This window comes from Bos indicus, chromosome 2 (genome assembly GCF_029378745.1).
Source record: "Bos indicus isolate NIAB-ARS_2022 breed Sahiwal x Tharparkar chromosome 2, NIAB-ARS_B.indTharparkar_mat_pri_1.0, whole genome shotgun sequence".
Taxonomy (NCBI): domain Eukaryota; kingdom Metazoa; phylum Chordata; class Mammalia; order Artiodactyla; family Bovidae; genus Bos; species Bos indicus.
Window position 1 is genome coordinate 84495651 of NC_091761.1, and position 22059 is coordinate 84517709.

General features: G+C 37.9%; 1 protein-coding gene across 6 annotated transcripts in view; it reads right to left on the bottom strand.

Moving 5' to 3' along the window:
• DNAH7 (dynein axonemal heavy chain 7) overlaps nt 1-22059 on the bottom strand; it is a 257248-nt gene that overhangs the window by 209834 nt on the left and 25355 nt on the right. For 5 of the 6 annotated variants that reach the window (XM_019974246.2, XM_019974250.2, XM_019974240.2 and 2 more), the window contains 6 exons: nt 20814-20922; nt 19924-20071; nt 8695-8782; nt 6444-6624; nt 4196-4271; nt 2293-2418 (listed from right to left, as the gene is read on the bottom strand). In XM_019974246.2, the coding sequence (XP_019829805.2) occupies nt 2293-2418; nt 4196-4271; nt 6444-6624; nt 8695-8782; nt 19924-20071; nt 20814-20922 (728 nt within the window). Of the gene's footprint in view, nt 1-2292; nt 2419-4195; nt 4272-6443; nt 6625-8694; nt 8783-19923; nt 20072-20813; nt 20923-22059 lie in introns of those variants that run through there. The other variant, XM_070769571.1, reaches the window with a different exon arrangement.

A 22059-nucleotide genomic window follows, 5' to 3' on the forward strand; every position in this document is an offset into this window, starting at 1 on the left:
CAGCAAAAGAGACACTGATGTATGGAACAGTCTTATGGACTCTGTGGGAGAGGGAGAGGGTGGGAAGATTTGGGAGAATGGCATTGAAACATGTAAAATATCATGTATGAAACGAGATGCCAGTCCAGGTTCAATGCACGATACTGGATGCTTGGGGCTAGTGCACTGGGACGACCCAGAGGGATGGTATGGGGAGGGAGGAGGGTGGAGGGTTCAAGATGGGGAGCACATGTATACCTGTGATGGATTCATTTTGATATTTGGCAAAACTAATACAATTATGTAAAGTTTTAAAATAAAATAAAATTAAAAAAATAAAATAAAACAAAAACCACACTGTGATAGTGTTTTGAAAATGTACTACTGCATATAAACACCCTTTGTGAAAACAATATACTATATTGTATGATCTTATCATTGCATACAAAATTAGATCACAGGCCTTCTCCAGGAGAGATATCTGAGTACCAGTACCCAAAAGAAAGGAATGAGAAAAGCACAGGGCAGGGAGATGGCCTCTTCCTATTCCTATAAGACAAATTCAAAAAGACAAATAAATCCACATTACACAACGGAAAGTTGAAAAGATATCATTTCTAGCAGTTAAGTTGTCTCACTGACAAAGCCCAGTTTTATGTCATGTATGCAACGGCACCTCACTCCAGTACTCTTGCCTGGAAAATCCCATGGATGGAGGAGCCCGGTAGCCTGCAGTCCATGGGCTCGCTAAGAGTCTAACACGACTGAGCGACTTCACTTTCACTTTTCACTTTCACGCATTGGAGAAGGAAATGGCAACCTGCTCCAGTGTTCTTGCCTGGAGAATCCCAGGGATGGGGGAGCCTGGCGGGCTGCCGTCTATGGGGTCACAGAGTCGGACACGACTGAAGTGACTTAGCAGCAGCAGCAGCATGTATACACATGTGTGTGGCCACACATATACATTTGGCTACAAGAGCCCAGAACAAAAAATGAGAGAAGATGCCCCACTAATGCTTAGCATGTCTTTCACTGGGTTGGTGGAAAGAAGGGAAGCCATGAGGAAAAGAAAGTCCAGGTTGGTGAAGTCAGGTAAAGTAAAGAACAATGCACTTTACATATGTATCTGTACAAAGAGATTAAATTAAAATTTGTTAAACAAAGGAAGAAGGGGAAAGAGGAACAGAGGGAGGGTTGAGGAGGGGCCTCAGACACCGCAAACCCACATTCATCCCACAGGTGGGAACTGGAAAGCCTCTGATGGGAGGGTGGCAGAGCTGGGGTGATTCTGGGTGGCTTAACTTCCTGGTTAGGGTTAGGTGCTCCTGTGTGCTAAGGATCCCAACTTCGGAAGGAATTCAGAGAAGTTGGTCAGCGAGGCCTCCCCAGTGTATGTCCAGGGGGCTTCCCAGAACAGAAACAACAGCTGCACTTCTGTAGCACACAGAGCTCTTAGCTTTCCCTTCGCTGGTCTGCAGGAGGCGAGAAAATATGCTCATTATTGTGCCTTCATAACAATACCTGCTATTAAGAACCAAGAGACCCTGGAGAGCAGATTGCTAGTAAACTGTGGCGGCTTTGGCTGGAAGGGTGAGAAAAGGTTCACGGACCACCCTGGAGACCTGGGTGCCGTGTCCTCTAGACAAAGATCCACCCAGGTTTTGAGAGGTCTCTTTGAGAAAAATAATATAAAACTATATTACTTCTGCATATTTTATAAATACATATGTCCACGTGTGCCTATTGCTAGGATGCCCCCCAGTGCCTCAGAAGGGATGGCACAGGGGAAGCATACAAAGCTCGAGCTTCTAAACTGTGAGGTACACTGTCCTCAGCCCTAGGGCCAAGACCCTTAGCACCACAGTGCCCCCCAGTGTTCACACCATGACATCACCCACACAGAGAGGTATAATCTCCAACAGTTGCCCAGAAACTTCACCTCATGCCAGTCACATGGGCAGTACTTCCTAGGTCTCTGAACAATACAGATTATTGTAGCAGCTAATGTTCCATGGGATTTAAAACAAGGTATGGCAATTCGGTCCTTTAACTATGACTACTCCTTAAAATAAATGTGGTAATTGGGTGGGGGGTGGGGAAGGGAGAATTGGATTAGAGATGATGGTGATGCTCACTTATTGCTCTATATAATTCTGTTATTTACAACCATGTTTAAATACTTAGGTTAAATTTGCAAGACTTTTAAAATTTATAGTTAAAATAATAAATGAAATAATTAAGATAGAATAGCTTTCATCTCTCTTAAAAAAAAGACAACAAAAAAAAAACTTCAGTAAGGCCAGAAATACTTACTTAAAAGTACTGTGCCACAAATCTAGCACCGACAACATTGTAGGGTTCATTGCATTCAAGTGATCCCGAATATAAGTGCTTGCAGCTAAAAATGATTTCCTCCAAGGCTTTGGAAGAATTTCCATCCTGAAAACAGAGAAAATATTTAATTATCTTCTTTAAAAATCAAAAAATATTCTAATATTCAAAATACTTTTTGAGTAATACTTTTTTGAGTTTAATTTAAACGATCCCTCATGGTAATAATAAAACATGTTATATAATTACGCTTTAAAGTATATAAAGGTCATACTCATTATGGTTTAGTATACTTTCTAATGCATATAAAATTAGATTTGAATTTTTATTATATAAGGACATTTTTTCCCTAAATGATTGATCTGATGGAGTCCACAAATAACTAACAGTAATTAAGCAGAAAAGAATAGCCAGCTATGTTTTATGTACATCTTCAAAGACTTTTTTAAAAGGAAACATTTAAACATTTTATACCCCTATCGGTTTTAAAACATTTTAAGAATATAGTCTAGCCTGGAAATCTCCTTAAATTTCACCTCTGACTTAAAGGTCATTACAAAATCAGGAACACTAACATTCTATTTAAAGACATGTATTCTGTAACTGATGGCTGGATGGTAAAGAATCTGCCTGCAATGCAGGAGACCAGGGTTCGACCACTGGGTCGGGAAGAACCCTTGGAGAAGGAAATGATAACCCATTGCAGTATTCTTGCTTAGACAATTCTATAGACAGAGGAGCTTGACAGGCTGTAGTTCATGGAGTCGTAAAGAGTCAGACACGAATGATAGAGGGTTTAATAATAATATTTTGTAACTCCTCCAACTTGAATAATCATCTTTTATATATTAAAGATGGGCCATCTTCATCTTTCAGAGTGTATTTAAACATTTATATTCTGTGCCTGTAATTTTTTTTACTCATTAATTTTAAACACTTAGTCTAGTTGTAATATATAGTAAGTTTAATTCAGTTTGTCATTTGTGGCCATACCACCTTTACAATTACAAAGGATAATTTTTGTCTATACCTGGGAGAAAAATATTCTCCATAGAAAATATATTGACTCTGTTTTTAGTTGTTAAGATAAACAATTTGGGGCAATTTTAAATGATATAAAAGAAACAAAGCAAAATTGAAGTGCTTACTTAATCACATAAGTTCTATTGAAACTATTTAAGAAATGTATTCCTAAAAACACTAATTATTTTAGGGAAAATATATAGCAAGTGAATTTTCGTATTATGCATTCTATATTTTAATCCATGTAATAAAATGAAATATGTTCTATATTTGCATATTTTCTGTAACATTCCCAATGTGCTTTGAGGCATTCAAAATGCCATCAAGCTTTCATGTCTGCATCATATCTGAAGCCCATGCTTGGAGCTGTGCAAATACAAATGTCTGTATCAAGTTCTTTCACCAGCATACTTATATTTTAACCACATAGGCATTCATCTGTCAGTACGTCTGCTTGTCTATCCATTTATCCAACAATTTGTAAACATAATGTGTTTGTGTTTAGTCATGTCTGACTCTTTACAACCCCATGAACTATGGCCCGCCAGGTTCCTCTGTCCATAGGATTTTTCAGGCATGAATACTGGAGTGGGTGGCCATTTCCTCCTCCATAGGATCTTCATGACCCAGGGATGGAACCCCTGTCTCCTGCATTGGCAGGCAGATTCTTTACCACTGAGCCACCTGGGAAGCCCAGACATAACATATTAGGGCTTAAATACATAAAGATAATACAACCACTTGTATAAATGAAGTACACATATAAACATATATATGAGAAAATATAACCAGTGTATAAAGATATCCACATACACAGAGATGATCACAAAGTCAATATTCTTAGAGAAAATTGATTCCTTACTCAGCACGATGGGGTGGAAGTTCTTCTACCTTTTTGTCATCTTCCTTTTCTCTAGGATCTTTCAAAACAAAATCAACTAAAAGAAAATTGAAAAGTTCCTATCAACAATCTTACAGTAATTACAGTATTTCCCAAACAACTGCAAAATTAACTCCTTTAAAATTGTTTACATTAAGCTTTTTAAAATAATGAGCAATGTGTGTATTTATAAACACAAGAGATTTTTAAATTTTTTTTGAGAAAATCTATGATGTCTGTGTCTTTGAGAATGTATGTACTCTTTCTTAATGATGTCCCATTCTTTCATTTGAAAATCATTTCTTGTAATACTATATTTTCCTTTTGAGCTATGTACCACTGAAAGTAGTCTTATTGAATTGAAAATCAACAATACAGAGCAGTAGTTTCTCTTCAGTGAGGAAAGATAAATATTGCTCTGCTCTCTTTTAAATTGCTTAAGAGCATAGAACTATCTTGTTAAGAAATCAGTAAAGTGAGCTCCCTCTGCTTCTGTGGTCCTTAATTCAGTTAATTCTATTCTTCCTACTTTTCTTTGAAGATGCTCTTTCTAAAATGCAAATATGTTACTACCCCTCTGCTTAAAATATTTCAGTGACTCTCCTTTACCCTCAAATGCTTTTAAGAAGTTGCCTTTTGTAAGCCCTTAATATTCTTTCCTGAAATGCACCCTTTTCTTGGGCCACCAGAAGGGCTTGCAAGCCCAGAAGAGCCTTTCACTTTTGTCTACTATCATTCCCACCACTTCTTAGGCCATGCACGTTTCCCAGTACATGTTCATCCTTCATGACTCGGTCCAGGTACCCCCGAGTCCTTCCTAACAAATCAGACATGGCCTCTTCTCCCTTAGAACATGTTCTCGATTTCTCTCCTCACTGTACTTGCTACTCCGCTTTATCATTTAGTAATCTGTCCATCCCTCTTATTACATTATGAACTCTTCAGGGGCAAGAATTTGGCTCTTGACATGACTGACACACTCAAAGCAGTCTTAAATGCAATGAATGGTCTCCTCCTTGAAGGGTTCCCAGACCATTTCAAAGCAATATGATTTCTCCCGCTCTGACACAGAGTCAGTTATATCAGGCTTACCACCACAAACAACTGGAGAACCTTTCTTTAAAAAAGCATAGATATGAAAGACCTGCCTCCAGAGGTTTTAATTCAGATGGATGCAGAAATGAGCACTTTTTAAATGATGCTGATTATTAGTCAGTCTTAGAGTCTATTGGTTTATACCACGAGTCAGCAAACTTTTATATAAAGGGTTAGATTGCTAGTATTTTCAACTTGTGAGCCACAAGATCTCTACCACAACTACTCAGTCTCTTATGGTATAAAAGCAGCTAAAGACAATATGCAAGTTAATGTGTGTAGCTGTGTTCAGCAAAACTTTATTTACAAAAACAGGAAGCGGGCCAAATTGGGCCTGTGAGCTGTAGTTTGCTAACCTCTGATCCATTGCAATAATTTTGTAATTGATCACACTCTACTTTATGATATCAGTAATATTAAGGCTATGGTTTTTTCAGTGGTCATGTATGGATATGAGAGTTGGACTGTGAAGAAAGCTGAGCGCTGAAGAATTGATGCTTTTGAACTGTGGTGTTGGAGAAGACTCTTGAGAGTCCCTTGGACTGCAAGGAGATCCAACCAGTCCATCCTAAAGGAGATCAGTCCCGGATGTTCATTGGAAGGACTGATGCTGAAGCTGAAACTCCAATACTTTGGCCACCTGATGCGAAGAGCTGACTCACTGGAAAAGACCCTGATGCTGGGAGAGATTGGGGGCAGGAGGAGAATGGGGATGACAGAGGATGAGACGGCTGGATGGCATCACCAACTCGATGGACATGAGTTTGAGTGAACTCCAGGAGTTGCTGATGGACAGAGAGGCCTGAAGTGCTGTGATTAATGGGGTCGCAAAGAGTCGGACACGACTGAGTGACTGAACTGAACTGAACTGAATGCTAACTAACATTAAAATTTTCAGTTATGTTCTTTGTTGAGGGGATATACCCCTACAAATAGAAAGACTGCTTTGAAATTTTTTTGCTACACTTTATTAATGAAATTTGCCTGAGACCTGAAGCAATATAACAGCAAAACAATAAACAGCATAATAAATATAATAAATAGCTTCAAGTATAGATGTCAATTATAAACTTTCAAAAATTCATATTTAATATGATACATTCAAATCATAAAGCAAAGAGAAACACTGATTTACCTATGGATTTTTTTACACTAAGAAGATAATCTTCTCTCATTTCATCAGACAATGCAAGTATGCTGTTAGTGAGGACTTTCAGATGCTGGGGGACTAAATTCAATACATGCTCCAGCCAAGAATCTTCCATTGGTGCTACATGGTCCGTATCAATTCCATGGTGGATATAATAGTAATATCTCTATAGAAAAGAGAGCAAGAAATGGAGATGGGTTTAGTACTATAATGGGTTTCCCTAGTGGTTCAGATGGTAAAGAATCTGCCAGCAATGCAGGAGACCTGGGTTCATTCCCTGGGTTGGGAAGATCCCCTGGAGAAGGGAATGGCCACCCACTCTTGCTGGAGAATGCCATGGATAGAGGAGTCTGGTGGGCGACAGTCCCTGGGACTGCAAAGAGCCAGACATGACTGAGCAACTAGCACTTTCACTTTAGTACTATAATAAGAGAAGTATTTATCAAAAATAAAACTACTTAGCAAAATTAAAGTTTTAGAACAAATAATTTACAAATTATAAAAAATGGTCTTCTGCAATTTGTATTGCCATTATTTGTGTGTGCTCTGTTTAGTCATTCAGTCGAATCCAACTCTTCATGATCCCATGGACTGTAACCTGCCAGGCTTCTCTATTCATGGGATTCTCCAGGTAAGAATACTGGAGTAGGTTGCCATTTTCTACTCCCGGGGATCTTCCCGACCCAGGGATCCAACCTACTTTCCTTGTGTCCCCTGCATGGCAGGCAGGTTTTTTACCACTGTACCACCTTAGAAGCCCTGGTATTATCTGATCTCTCCTATTTGGGGCTTCCCTGGTGGCTCAGAGAGTAAAGCATCTGCCTGCAATGCAGGAGAGCCGGGTTTGATCCCTGGGTCGGGAAGATCCCTTGGAGAAGGAAATGGCAACCCATCCAGTACTCTTGCCTGGAAAATCCCATGGACAGAGGAGTCTGGTAGGCTACAGTCCATGGGGTTGCAAAGAGTCGGACATGACTGAGTGACTTCACTTACTTACTTATATTAAAAAGATGATTTTTATCTCATGAAAGTCAAAGCTCTTATCTTAATTCATAACTATGTTATAAACATGAAGTTCAGTTCAGTTCAGTTCAGTCACTCAGTCGTGTCCGACTCTTTGCAACCCCATGAATCACAGCATGCCAGGACTCCCTGTCCATCACCAACTCCCGGAGTTCACTCAGACTCAAGTTCATCGAGTCAGTGATGCCATCCAGCCATCTCATCCTCTGGCATCCCCTTCTCCTCCTGCCCTCAATCCCTCCCAGCATCAGAGTCTTTTCCAATGAGTCAGCTCTTCGCATGAGGTGGCCAAAGTACTGGAGTTTCAGCTTCAGCATCATTCCCTCCAAAGAAATCCCGGGGCTGATCTCCTTCAGAATGGACTGGTTGGATCTCCTTGAAGTCCAAGGGACTCTCAAGAGTCTTCTCCAACACCACAGTTCAAAGAAGTTAGATTACCAAATATGTAATACGCTAAACAGAACCCACGTGGAAGTAGAATTGTGTGAAAATTGGCTTTAGGGACCTTGTATTATTGTCAATCAGAAGTAGATATTAAAAGCTGTAAGTGAATCAATATTCCCTATTCATTAATCTCAGAAATATTATACCATAGGATTTATGAAATTTCCAATTGGCCTATTGGTAGTCCATACCATAATTTTCAAATGTTGTTAAATGTGTGCATGAGAAATTAATTTAAAATGTGACAGTATTTCTCTAGTAATGGGCATTTAACTTCAATGTATTTTCACAAGCTTTTACAAGTCACTTAGAAAAGAATTCAAATATCAAAATACTTTCAAATTAGTAATGTTAAAGTCTTTGATATTTACTTTTTAAAATTTTTATATTTGAAATCCTTGAAGAATCACTTTTTTAAAGTAAGCTAAAAAAAAAAACAAAAAAATAAAGTAAGCTGATATGGTTTGTGAAATGTACATTACATAACTAAGATAATTTCTCATAGAATAAAGACATGGAAAAGCTATACATGATGAGGCTAGCTTTAACATAGGAGCAAGGAGACTTGAGATTCTCTGTGGTCTTAGGAGACAAGGGAGAGTACGATTTCCTCCATTCATCCAACAGAGCAATTTTATAGAACTTCATATTTACTCTCACATTCACATAGTTCCATAAGGAAGAAGTGCAGAATAATCTCAAAAGCATAAAAGCACCTTCAAGGTCTTCCTTTACTTTTAATTATACTGACAAAGAAATATCTTGTTACCAAGATGTCTTTCTCTATTGCAGAAGTGGTTAGTTTTGGAAGTGTGCTTTCATCAGGAGTCGCTGAGTCTAAGGCAGCATCTTGTTGCCTAAGAAAATGACAAACACACTATTCAAATGTATATAAAGGTCAGTTAGAACATATATCAATAGATTTATCAGACTGCAGTCTATAAAAATAAGAAAAGTACATTACTGAACATTTTTAAAATAGTAAAACATTTACTTGGTACCATATTCCTCCCAGATTACTTTCTCTTTATTCATAGACACAATGTCTCACACACCCAGGTATACTAGAAGTGATTTGAAATATCTAAATCAGAGGCCACATCCTTTTTGATAAGCTTTATTCATTCTTCTTCACTGCTCCAAAATCATCTCTCTCCTGAAATTTTATAGAAATGTTCTTGCATTATTCCTGAAATATGTATGACTAAAATCCCATGGACAGAGGAGCCTGGTAGGCTGCAGTCCATGGGTTCGCAAAGAGTCGGATACGACTGAGCAACTTCACTTTCACTTTTCACTTTCATGCATTGGAGAAGGAAATGGCAATCCACTCCAGTGTTCTTGCCTGGAGAATCCCAGGGATGGGGGAGCCTGGTGAGCTGCTGTCCGTTGGGTTGCACAGAGTCGGACACGACTGAAGCGACTTAGCAGCAGTAGCATTTATAAATGAGGTTTAGAAAAGCATGGATGGGAAAGACTTTGAGTATAGTTTTGCCAAAGACACAGATATATTCTTCCAAAGACCATCTCTCAGATTTCTCGGGCCACATTAAAAGTTAGCAACAAGTGACATAGAAGTTCATACGCTGAGATGTATTTATTATTGACTGATTGTTCATATAATACTGTAATGTTTCTAGCTATAATTTACTTCAAAATCTGTACCAGATATGATCCACATTTTGTGACTTCCTGTGGGGCTCCTATGTTCATATCTTCAAAGCAATAAATTGTTCTCAAACAGCTTTATCCTCTTTATCATTGACTGTATCATGCTGCAGATCCCAACTTCATCTGGGATGGATACAGGTTAGTGACAGTGTAATAAAATACTTTTTCCCACTAACTGTCCAGTGAGTGGAGACAGGTGGTTTATTAAATATCTGTCTTAAATATCATACCAAAGTAGGTACTCAGAATGGATCTTATGACTTATTTTATCTTTTGAAAATCTAGGAATCCACTATTCTGTGAGCTTTACACTTACTCTTTTCAATTAAATGGACCAGAGAAAAGAGTCAAGGCAATGTCTCAAGCAGTGTCTCAGGTAATGTCTCAGTTTAATTCAGTATGTAGATTTAGGAATGAAATCTGCCTAGGAGACTCCTGAAAAAGGTCAAGACTTGCAGTCAACAGGTACCAAGGAAGGAAATGAATACAAAGGCTAAGAACAAGGAAGTTATCTGAACAGCTTTATGCCAGCAAATTAGACAATTTAAATAAAAAGAACATATTGATGCTTTTGAACTGTGGTGTTGGAGAAGACTCTTGAGAGTCCCTTGGACTGCAAGGAGATCCAACCAGTCCATTCTGAAGGAGATCAGCCCTGGGATTTCTTGGAAGGAATGATGCTAAAGCTGAAACTCCAGTACTTTGGCCACCTCATGCAAAGAGTTGACTCACTGGAAAAGACTCTGATGCTGGGAGGGATTGGGGGCAGGAGGAGAAGGGGATGCCAGAGGATGAGATGGCTGGATGGCATCACCGACTTGATGGACATGAGTTTGAGTGAACTCCAGGAGTTGGTGACGGACAGGGAGGCCTGGCGTGCTGCGATTCATGGGGTCGCAAAGAGTCGGACATGACTGAGTGATTGAACTGAACTGAACTGAAATCCTTTAGGATTTAGGATTTTTGTCTTTTAAGACAAAGTAATAAATGTTTATCAAATGAGGGAATAAGCGTATGTAAGGACTGGTGAGAGCGTCAAGATATTCTGTGGTTGGAAAGGGAAGGGTTATTTTAACGGCAAAAGAAATCACCTTATTATTCTGGTGTTTGCATGGTAAAAAGATACTACTGACCATCACGTTCTTCAGGAATCAGGACATCTGGGCTCAGATTCTGCCACTATAAAGTATATGACCTTAATAACTGGGTTGTTTTTCTTTTTAATGGCAGAAATGCTTATCTTATCTAATTTGCTGAATCCTGGCATTCAAATTTCATCCTCTTTGAGAGTAACATGGACCTAAAAGGATGCAGCAAGGTTGGGAGAGGGGAGGAGATAGGAGGCTGGCGGCAACAAGAGAGGCTGCAGAAATTCTTGCCATCAGAATGAAGATCCTTTCAGCTCTAACACTCCATGACTCTATTTTTCTGTGGCCACAGGCGAAAATTCTGCTCACTGGAGACAGTAATAGAAGCTCTTTACTTATCACCTAGTCAGGCCCTAAATAGTTCCACATATATTTTCTCTAAATCATACACCTACTATTACAGGGCACAGTGATAATTATTCCCACTGTATAGATGAAGAAACAATGTCAAAGAGATTAAATAACTTCCCCTTTACACATCATTAATTAAATATAAAAACAAAGATTTGAATTATCCATAAGTGCTTCTACAGTGCCATGCTCTTTTCATCAAAGCAACATCCCTTTCAGAAATAAATCAATCAATGCTAGAAACACTGTACCTGGTTAAAGGGAAAATATGATGTATTTTATTTTACAAAAATGAAAGAACAAAATTGATATTTTTTTCTCTTTATCAATAGAGATTTTTGATTCAAGATAGTAACACAAACATCTATTTTTTCAAGTTTTTCTGTGAAAATGGTAGTAATGTTAGCCCATGATTGTGAAGCAACTAGAGGGTCATCAGTTGAGGAATTATTTCAACAAATTTCTGGAACATGAAAAGAAGACACAGAAGAGTTGAAACAATTTAAAACACCAGAGACAATAACTCATGCAGGAGAGACTGAAATCTGCCTTAGAGACTCCTGGAAAAGGTCTGGACTTGCAGTCAACAGGTACGAAGGGAGGAAATGAGCACAAAGGCTAAGAACAAGGAAGTTATCTGAACAGCTGTATCCCAGCAAATTAGACAATTTAAATAAAAAGAAAATATTCCTAAAAGGCAAAAAAGTACTAAACATGATTCAAGAATAAATAAAAAATATGATGAGATCTATATCAAATGAACTAATTGAATTAGTATGTATGGATGTGAGAGTTGGACTGTGAAGAAAGGTGAGCACCGAAGAATTGATGCTTTTGAACTGTGGTGTTGGAGAAGACTCTTGAGAGTCCCTTGGACTGCAAGGAGATCCAACCAGTCCATTCTGAAGGAGATCAGCCCTGGGATTTCTTTGGAGGGAATGATGCTAAAGCGGAAACTCTAGTACTTTGGCCACCTCATGCAAAGAGTTGACTCATTGGGAAAGACTCATGCTGGGAGGGATTGGGGGCAGGAGGAGAAGGGGACGACAGAGGATGAGATGGCTGGATGGCATCACTGACTTGATGGACGTGAGTCTGAGTGAACTCCGGGAGTTGGTGATGGACAGGGAAGCCTGGCGTGCTGCGATTCATGGGGTCGCAAAGAGTCGGACACGACTGATCGACTGAACTGAACTGAACCTTTTTACAAATAAAAGTGCAGGTCCAGATGGTCTCACTAATAAGTTCTATCAAACAGGTAAGGAATAACTAATGCAAATTCTACACAAATTCATTTGGAAAATAGAGTGGTTGGAAACACTTCCCAACTCATTTTAAGAAGCCAGTAGTGCTCTGATACCAAAGCCAAAGACAACACAAGATAAGTACAGTCTCATATTATTCATTTGTAGACGTGAAAATCCTTAAAAGTTTAACAAATGTATAAAAGGGATTACACAAAAATAAACAATGACGAAGTTAAAAGAAATGCAAGATTTCTTTAACATATACAAAGCAATTAATGTAAAGGAAACAGTGACAGACTTTGTTTTCTTGGGCTCCAAAATCACTGCACATAGTGACTGCAACCATGAAATTAAAAGACGCTTGCTCCTTGGAAAAAAAGCTATGACAAACCTAGACAGCATATTAAAAAGCAAAGACATTACTTTACCGACAAAGGTCCATTTAGTCAAAGTTATGGTTTTTCCAGTAGTTATGTATGGATGTGAGAGTTGGACCATAAAGAAGGCTGAGCACTGAAGAACTGATGCTTTTGAACTATGGTGTTGGAGAAGACTCTTGAGAGTCCCTTGGACTGCAAGGAGATCCAACCAGTCCATCCTAAAGGAAATCAGTCCTGAATATTCATTGGAAGGACTGATGCTGAAGCTGAAACTCCCATACTTTGGCCACCTGATGTGAAGAACTGACTTATTGGGAAAAGTCCTGATGCTGGGAAAGACTGAAGGCAGGAGGCAAAGGGGACAACAGAGAATGATATGGTTGGATGACATCACTGACTCAATGGACATGAGTCTGAGCAAACTCTGAGACAGAGTGATGGACAGGGAAGCCTGGCATGCTGCAGTCCATGGGGTCACAGACTGACTGAACTGAACTGCCATATTTAAAAAATAACAAAAATCAAATGATGATCACAATGGACATCAAAAAAGCATTTGACAAAAATCCAGCACCCACTCATGACAAAACCTCACAAAAAACTACCTTAATCTAATAAAGAATATCTTAAAAACCTACATTTAACATGATAGATAAATGTGAATGACTGAATGCTTTCCCCATAAGATTTGAAATTTCATTGTCACAAGTTTTATTGAACAAGGTACTGAAAGATCTACCAAGAGCAAAATGGAAAGAGAAAGAAAAGAAAAACATCTAAACTGAAAATGAAGAAATAAATCTATATTTGCAGAGAACATGGTTGATATGTAGGAAATTCTAAGGAAACTTTTAAAAAGCTCCATAACTAGTAACTAGTAAGGTCTCATGGTACAAAATTAACAAGCAAAAGTCAATTTTTCTATATACTGACAAAGAACAACCAGAAAATGAAATTAAAAAACTTCATTCACATCAAAAAGAGAAGTAGAAGCACTTAAGAATAAGTCTTTCAAAGTCTAAGATTTGTACATTAAAAATGTAAGACACTATTGACAGCAATTAAATAAAATCTAAATCAATAGAGGGAAATAACATGTTCATGGACTGGAAGGCTCAATATTATCGAAATGGCAATTCTCTCAAAATTGATTTACAGATTCAATACATTGTCTACTATATCTCAGTATGCTTTTCTTTTTTTTATAAAGAAGATGACAAGATGATATTAAAGTGTACATACATGGAAATGCAAAAGACCTAGAATAGCCAAAACAATTTTGAAAGAGAATTTTGTGGAATTAAACTACCTGATTTCAAAACTTAATATAAAGCCATAGAGATCAAGACAACACGATAGCGGTGTAAACACAGACAGTTGAAGGGAAATAGAAGCCTATACACAGTCAAACGGTTTTTTACAAAGGTGCCAAGGCAATTTAATGAAAACTGTCTTTTCAACCAATGGGGCTGAAACATTTGGATATTGATATGCAAAAAAAAAAACCCTTAACACTTACCTCACAACATAGATACTGAAATAAAGCATACATATAAATGTGAGAGCCAAAACTAAAACTAGAGTTAAGCTAAAACATCTAAGAAAACATAATATTTACAATATTATGATAGGAAAAGGTTCTTAGATATGACTCTAAAGGAATGAACTATTAAAAAATCAATAAATCAAGCTTCAAACTTTAAACTTTTGCTTTTTAAAAAATTCCATTAGGAAAACTAAAAGATAAACCACAGACTGAAAGAAAATAGTTTCAAAGGATATATCTGATAAAGAACTTCCATAGAAAATATATAAAAAACTCTTACAGTGCAATAATCAGACAAACAACCCGATTTTTAATAATGGGCAAAAAGTTTAAAATTGAAAAACAAAAAGATTTAAATTGACAATTCCCCAAAGAAATTATGTGAATGCCAAACAACTACGAAAGAGATGTCCATCGTTATTGGTCATTAGAGACATAACAACTTAAAGCCATGATAAGATACAACAGTACATTTACTAGAATGACAAAACACAAGACAAAGCATGGGCAAGACTGTGGAGAGATTAGAAACTTCTTTATTCATTCTTATGGGAATGTAAAATAGTATGATGATTTGCAAAAGAAAATTTAGAATTGTCTTAATTTAAACATATACCTCCTATCAACACACAACACAGAATTTCTACAACTAGGTATTTACCCAGAAGTGAAAACATATGTCCACGAAAAGACTTGCATGCAAAACTCATAGCAGCATCATTTATAATAGCCCCAAACAATAAGCAAGATGGATTTCAAATACATACATACTGTACAATTCGATTTATGTGAAATTTTAGAAAAGATAATACTACAGAGATAGAAAGCAGATCAATGATTGCCTCGGGCAACCAGTGGTAGAGAGGATTAATTGAAATGGGCAAAAGGGAATTTATGGATGACAGAAGTATTCTAAAACTGGATTTTGGTGAAGGTTGTGCAACAATAGAAATTTACTAAAATTCATTCAATGTACATTTAATATAGGTGAGTTTAATGGTATATAAATTATATCTTAATAAAGCTATGTTTCTTAAAGCCTGTATAGAAGACTATGAAAATATAACATTCAGGGGAAAAAAAGGAAAAGACAAACTGCACAAACACAGACTGCAAAGTAATAACAAATAAAGCAACACAGGCTTCTCATCAACAATAATACATGCCATTATGTGGCTATAGAAAATACCGTGTTGTGTAAATAAAATTTGCTAACGGAGTAAAACTTAAAGATTCTTATCAAAAAAAGGGAGGGGTTTAAATATGTCAGGTGATGGATGTGCTAAATTGACTGTAAAAATTCTTTCACAGTGTATATTAAGTCATCACATCATACGCTTTAATTTTATTTGTCAATAAAGCTAGGGGAGGCTTCCCTTGTAGCTCAGTTGGTAAAGAATCTGTCTGCAATGCAGGAGACCAACGTTCAATTCCTGGGTTGGGAAGATCCCCTGGAGAAGGAAATGGCAACCCACTCCAGGACTCTTGCGTGGAGAATCCCATGGACAGAGGAGCCTGGCAGGCTACTGTTCATGGGGTGCAAGAGTTGGACACTACTTAGCAACTAAACCACCACCACCAAATGGGGAAAATGTTAATATTTTTCAATCTAATGTTTTCCAGATTTGTAGGGGAAAATTGCTATTATCCTTTAACTCTGCAGCCAGCTTACTCATCATTTCAAGAGAAAGGCAAAATTAGTGGAGACCTTTATAAAATGAAAGTTTTGGGTTTACTCTCTACAGATTCTCACTGGAAGAGCTACTAAGGGATGGACTTCAGCAAGAAAGAAAATGAACCTAGAGGTAAGAAGCAGAATGCAAAGACTATTTTCTAAAAAACTAGAAAACATGTTAGTAAATCTAAGTAAGTGTTAACTTTAGGAAAAAAAGAGAATGGGGAATTTAAGGACTTGGTAAAACTAAAATATTATAGAACTATTGGTAGAAATAAAATAAGCAATCACATGAAAAATGCAAGGAAAGTTCAGAGCTAAGCTAAAGTACTCCAAAGTCCTTTCGTATTATTCGGGGAGAAAATGAATCAAATGCATTTTAAACTTAAGAAAATATAAATTACAATGTGTGTGTGTACTTGTGTGTGCTCAGTTGCTCAGCTGTGTCAGAGTCTTGTGACCCCATGGACTGTAGCCTGCCAGGCTCCTCTGTCCATGGGATTATTTCCCAGGCAAGAATACTGGAGTGGATTGCTGTTTCCTCCTCTGGGGATCTTCTGGAACCCAGGGATCAAACCTGCATCTCCTGCATTAGCAGGTGGATTCTTTACCAATGTGCCACTTGGGAAGCCCCATATAAACCGTAATACATGGTTTCAAATGCTTGGGTAACCACTAAAACAATAAAAATACATTTTATAACTTTTAAGACAATAGGAATAAAGGAAGAAAATAGAAAATTCGATTCAATAGAAATAATAAAAAAGATTAAATAAAGCAACACATAGTAAAAAAATACAAAATAAGTTGTTAGAATTAAGCTTACATATATAAGAATACCAATAACTAATAATGGGATTAAACATGCTACTGAAGTCCAGAAACTCAGACTGAATTGTAATTAGTCCAACTTACCTGCCTCCTGAGAAACCCATATGCTGGTCAAGAAGCAACAGTTAGAACCAGACATAGAACAACAGACCAGTTCCAAATTGGGAAAGCAGTACATCAAGGCTGTGTATTGTCACCCTGCTTATTTAACTTATATGCTGAGTACATCACGTGAAACACCAGGCTGGATGAAACACAAGCTGGAATCAAGATTGCCAGGAGAAATATCAACAATCTCAGGTAAGCAGATGACACCACCCTAATGGCAGAAAGCAAAAAGGAACTAAAGAACCTCTTGATGAAGATGAAAGAGGAGAGTGAAAAAGCTGGCTTAAAACTCAACATTCAAAAAAGTAAGATCATGGCATCTGGTCCCATCACTTCATAGCAAAGAGATGGAATAAAATGGAAACAGTGACAGACTTTATTTTCTTGGACTCCAAAATGACTGCAGAGGGTGACTGAAGCCATGAAATTAAAAGATGCTTGCTCCTTGGAAGAAAAGCTATGATAAACCTAGAAAGTGTATTAAAAAGCACAGACATCACTTTGCTGACAAAGGACTGTCTAAAAGCTACGATTTTTCCATAGTCATGTACAGATTTGACAGTTGGACCACAAAGAATGCTGAGCACCGAAGAACAGATGCTTTCAAACTGTGGTGTTGGAAAAGACTCTTGAGTCCCTTGGACAGCAAGGAGATAAAACCAGCCAATCCTAAAGGAAATCAATCCTGAATATTCATTGGAAGGACTGATAGCTAAAGCTCCGATACTTTGGCCATCTGATGGGAAAAACTGACTCATTGGAAAAGACCCTGATGCTGGGAAAGATTGAGGGTAGAAGAAGGGGACAACAGAGGATGAGATGGTTGGATGGCATTACTGACTCAATGGACGTGAGTTTTATGGTTAAAAAGATACTTCTGTTTCTTACAACTCGGCAGAAAAGATAATCTGAAAAATCTCCCTGTACAATTCTATAAACACTGAATGTCACAAAGTTCCTTTGAATGCATAGCCAAGTTCTCAAGGAAAAAGGAAATACTCAGGAGGAAAAAGACGGAATGATAAGGCAGAGAACGGCCAAGCCCTGAGGTTACGGCCGCCCTTGTGGGAGAGAGCCTTGGACTTTAATGTTCATGTAGGTCAGGAGATTACTTTGTAGGCTAGAGTTAAATGGAAAATTCACACCCCTGTATAAAGCTGCAACCCCAAATGGGCTCTATCTTCAACCAGGGGAGGGCCAAAAATGACAGGCACAGAAACGTAGTGTCAAAAAGACCGTCTGTTTTGACCAGGACACTGGGAAGTGAAAGAGTCGCTTCTAAGAATTTGTAACCAGAGGCCTACCCACCCATGGCTTGAAGTGTTGATTTTACAGTTTGTGTGATCTGAGAGAGCTTAACTGAAAAAAGGTGGTATAAGTGGGCCAAGCTGGTAATGTCCAGTGGTGCCTGGCAAAAGCCAACTCCTAGCCACTCCACAGAGGCGCCTGCCTGGGTTCTAACTGCACAGGAGCCCACGAGACTGCCTTCCTTTCGTAGCACAAAGTGACCACTGCCCTCCCCTCAAGATGCCTATCCAGCCAGTAAGATGTCACATGGAGACAGTAAAACGGGGCTTTCCTGGGAGTGACAGTGTAATGTGTCACTAAACTCTGTTCACAAATGGCAACGTGTGCACCTTGAGTCATACTGAAAGAAACGGGCTACTGAACAACTAGCACCAAGCAATGGAAAAACAAAACAACAAAAAAAACAGGCAAAGAGGAACTGGTAACTTGCATCTGTACTGCACTCTGTAAACAGATCTGCACTTTAGACTGGGCAAGCCCTGCCCTGACCATGCTGTTGATCACTTTACCCCAGTTCCTTCCTTTTATGCACAAAAAGATCTACAACTACAGGGAACTCACCACATCACCTGAATAAACAAGATGGGGGAAAAAACTGCCCTAAATCTTCCACCAACCACCATACCTAAAACCAGAAAGCCCACTGAGCCCATTCTCTCAACCAATAACAAGTATTAATATTGACACCTGACAGAAGAAATTTTCACATATTGAGGTTCAGGGAAGTCATTCTGGCTTATACATGATTTGGCTTGAACTTCATGCTAACTCTCAACAGCCTGTCTTATGACCTACCAAACATGCATTGTACATCTGTTTTAATCATTAAAGAGAAGACTGAATTTCTTAAAGAGAAGACTGAATTTAAAAATCTAAATGGAGTAACTGTTTCAGGCATTTAAAACTGAGCCAGGTGCATGTGGTTTCAGACATATTCCCGCATAACTGAGGACCTGTATTTTCTGAACTGTTATCAAGCTCAAGGATACCACCAGTTATGCTCAAAGAAGGCAATGGCACCCCACTCCAGTACTCTTGCCTGGAAGATCCCATGGACGGAGGAGCCTGGTAGGCTGCAGTCCATGGGGTCACGAAGAGTTGGACACGACTGAGCAATTTCACTTTCACTTTTCACTTTCATGCATTAGAGAAGGAAATGGCAACCCGCTCCAGTGTTCTTGCCTGGAGAATCCCAGGGATGGGGGAGCCTTGTGGGCTGCCATCTGTGGGGTCGCACAGAGTCGGACATGACTGAAGCGACGCAGCAGCAGCTGTCAGCTACAATTCCTTGTAACTATGCAACTATTCTGTACCCCAACCAATCCTTACTGAACAAGCATCCTTCCTTTTTGCCAGTTCCAAATATAATTCTTGATTTTTGCCTTTTTAAGCCTCCCCCATTTTGTAGTCTAGAGGACTACGAATTCAGATGCATATTGAATCTGCATCTCCCAGACTATAGTCCTAAATTTGGCTTGAGTAAAACTCTCTTCTACCCCTATTACAGAATTTCACTGATCATTCTCATCAGCATACCTTTTCAGCTCATGATATTTAAAAATGGGACACCTTAATAGAGTTAAGCTCAATCTTTCATTATTTATAACCTAACCTCATTTCAACAAGGCTTTCAGGAATCCTTAGAGATGCACAGAATTCTTGTAATTTTAGATTAAAGAGTTTCCAAGGACTCTAACTAGGGTAACACACATTGGTTAGCTCACAGAACTTACATGATGACATTAACAAGGGTGCTTCTGAAGTTCTCTCGTTCTTTATGTGGAGATTTGCTCTTTCCTCTGGAAGTAGATGGTCCAGCATGACTATCATCAATCTGGTCAAGTAACCTGCCCTTTTTCCCAAAGCGTTCCTTGTATTCAGCTTGAATTAAGAAAAAAAAAAAAAAAGTGTAAATTAGTCATCTTTAAAAGTAAGTTAAAATGTTTAAGAGGTTAAAATAAAACACTGAAGTATCTTTTAATGAAAAAACTACATTCTTTAAGTTCTTAAGTAACCACATTTCCTTTCTTGAAGTTAAACTAATCTCAATCTCCTTTGATGTCATCATAATAGAAAGCTTTATTTCAAGAATACTCAATTAATTTTATATTTTGATAAATGCAAATAAACTCAAATTTTCAACGATTTTGCATAGAACCTTCTTAAAATTAAAATCATTATAAACACAGAATGTAAAGTTATTTTAGCAAATTTAAAGAACTATGAGGAAAAGATGTTAACATTTACTGTAATCAATCTAATAAGTCAAAATAAAAATATTAATGTAAATAATTTAGAAGTAATGTTTACAACCTATTACAATCCCCCTTAGAAAAAATATTAGTCTTTGACACAGAGGCAAATTCTGAAAACAGTTACTCAAAGTTTTATTATAAACATTGCAATTCCTAAAATATCAGCCTTTATAGCATTTGCAATAGTCTGAAACAACTAAGACATGATATCAAGTATTTTCTGAGGAAACACTTTTGGGGTAAATTTTTCCATTTGATATAAACATAATTATAACTTTCCACTTTCATTGCTTTAACTACATGTTGTGATTTTTTTTTTCCCTCCAGGAAATTTCTTTAAACCTAAGACAGAATATTAGAGTTCTTACCATATGACTGTTCATTTTTAACACTAAACTGCTCTGGAATATCTTCATCCTGCTTTACATTCAAATGGAACGATGGAGCTGCCTGCTGCCACTGGGGCTTTGTACTCACCTGAAATATGAAATTTTAGATAGCATCAACAAAACAAGATAGAAAAAAGGCTTTTTTTTTTTCATGAAATGCATAAGAATGTATAAACACAGACATTTTCTCCAACAAATTAGGACATCTTATATTCTTTGCAGCCAAACTTGAAGAAGCTCTGTACAATCAGTAAAAACAAGACCGGGAGCTGACTGTAGCTCAGATCATGAATTCCTTATTGCCAAATTCAGACTTAAATTGAAGAAAGTAGGGAAAACCATTAGACCATTCAGGTATGACCTAAGTCAAATCGCTTATGATTATACAGTGGAAGTGACAAATAGATTCAAGGGATTAGATTTTTAGAGCGCCTGAAGAACTATGGACAGAGGTTCATGATGTTGTACAGGAGGCAGGGATCAAGACCATCCCCAAGAAAAAGAAATGCAAAAAACCCAAACGGCTGTCTGAGGAACCCTTACAAATAGCTGTGAAAAGAAGAGAAGTGAAAGGCAAAAGAGAAAAGAAAAGATATAAGTATCTAAATACAGAGTTCCAAAGAACAGCAAGGAGAGATAAGAAAGCCTTCTTCAGTGATCAATGCAAAGAAATAGAGGAAAATAATAGAATGGGAAAGACTAGAGGTCTCTTCATGAAAATTAGAGAAACAAAGGGAACATTTCATGCAAAGATGGGCACAGTAAAGGACAGAAATGGTATGGGCCTAACAGAAGCAGAAGATATTAAGAAGCGGTGGCAAGAATACACAGAAGTATACAAAAAAAATCTTCACGACCCAGATAATCATGATGGTATGATCACTCACCTAGAGCCAGACATCCTGGAATGCAAAGTCTAGTGGGCCTTAGGAAACATCACTACGAACAAAGCTGGTGGAGGTGATGGAATTCCAGTTGAGCTATTTCAAATCCTAAAAGATGATGCTGTGAAAGTGCTGCACTCAATATGCCAGCAAATTTGGAAAACTCAGCAGTGGCCACAGGACTGGAAAAGGTCAGTTTTCATTCCAATCCCAAAGAAAGGCAATGCCAAAGAATATTCAAACTACCACACAATTGCACTCATCTCACACACTAGTAAAGTAATGCTCAAAATTATCTAACCCAGGCTTCAATAGTACATGAACCATGAACTTCCAGATGT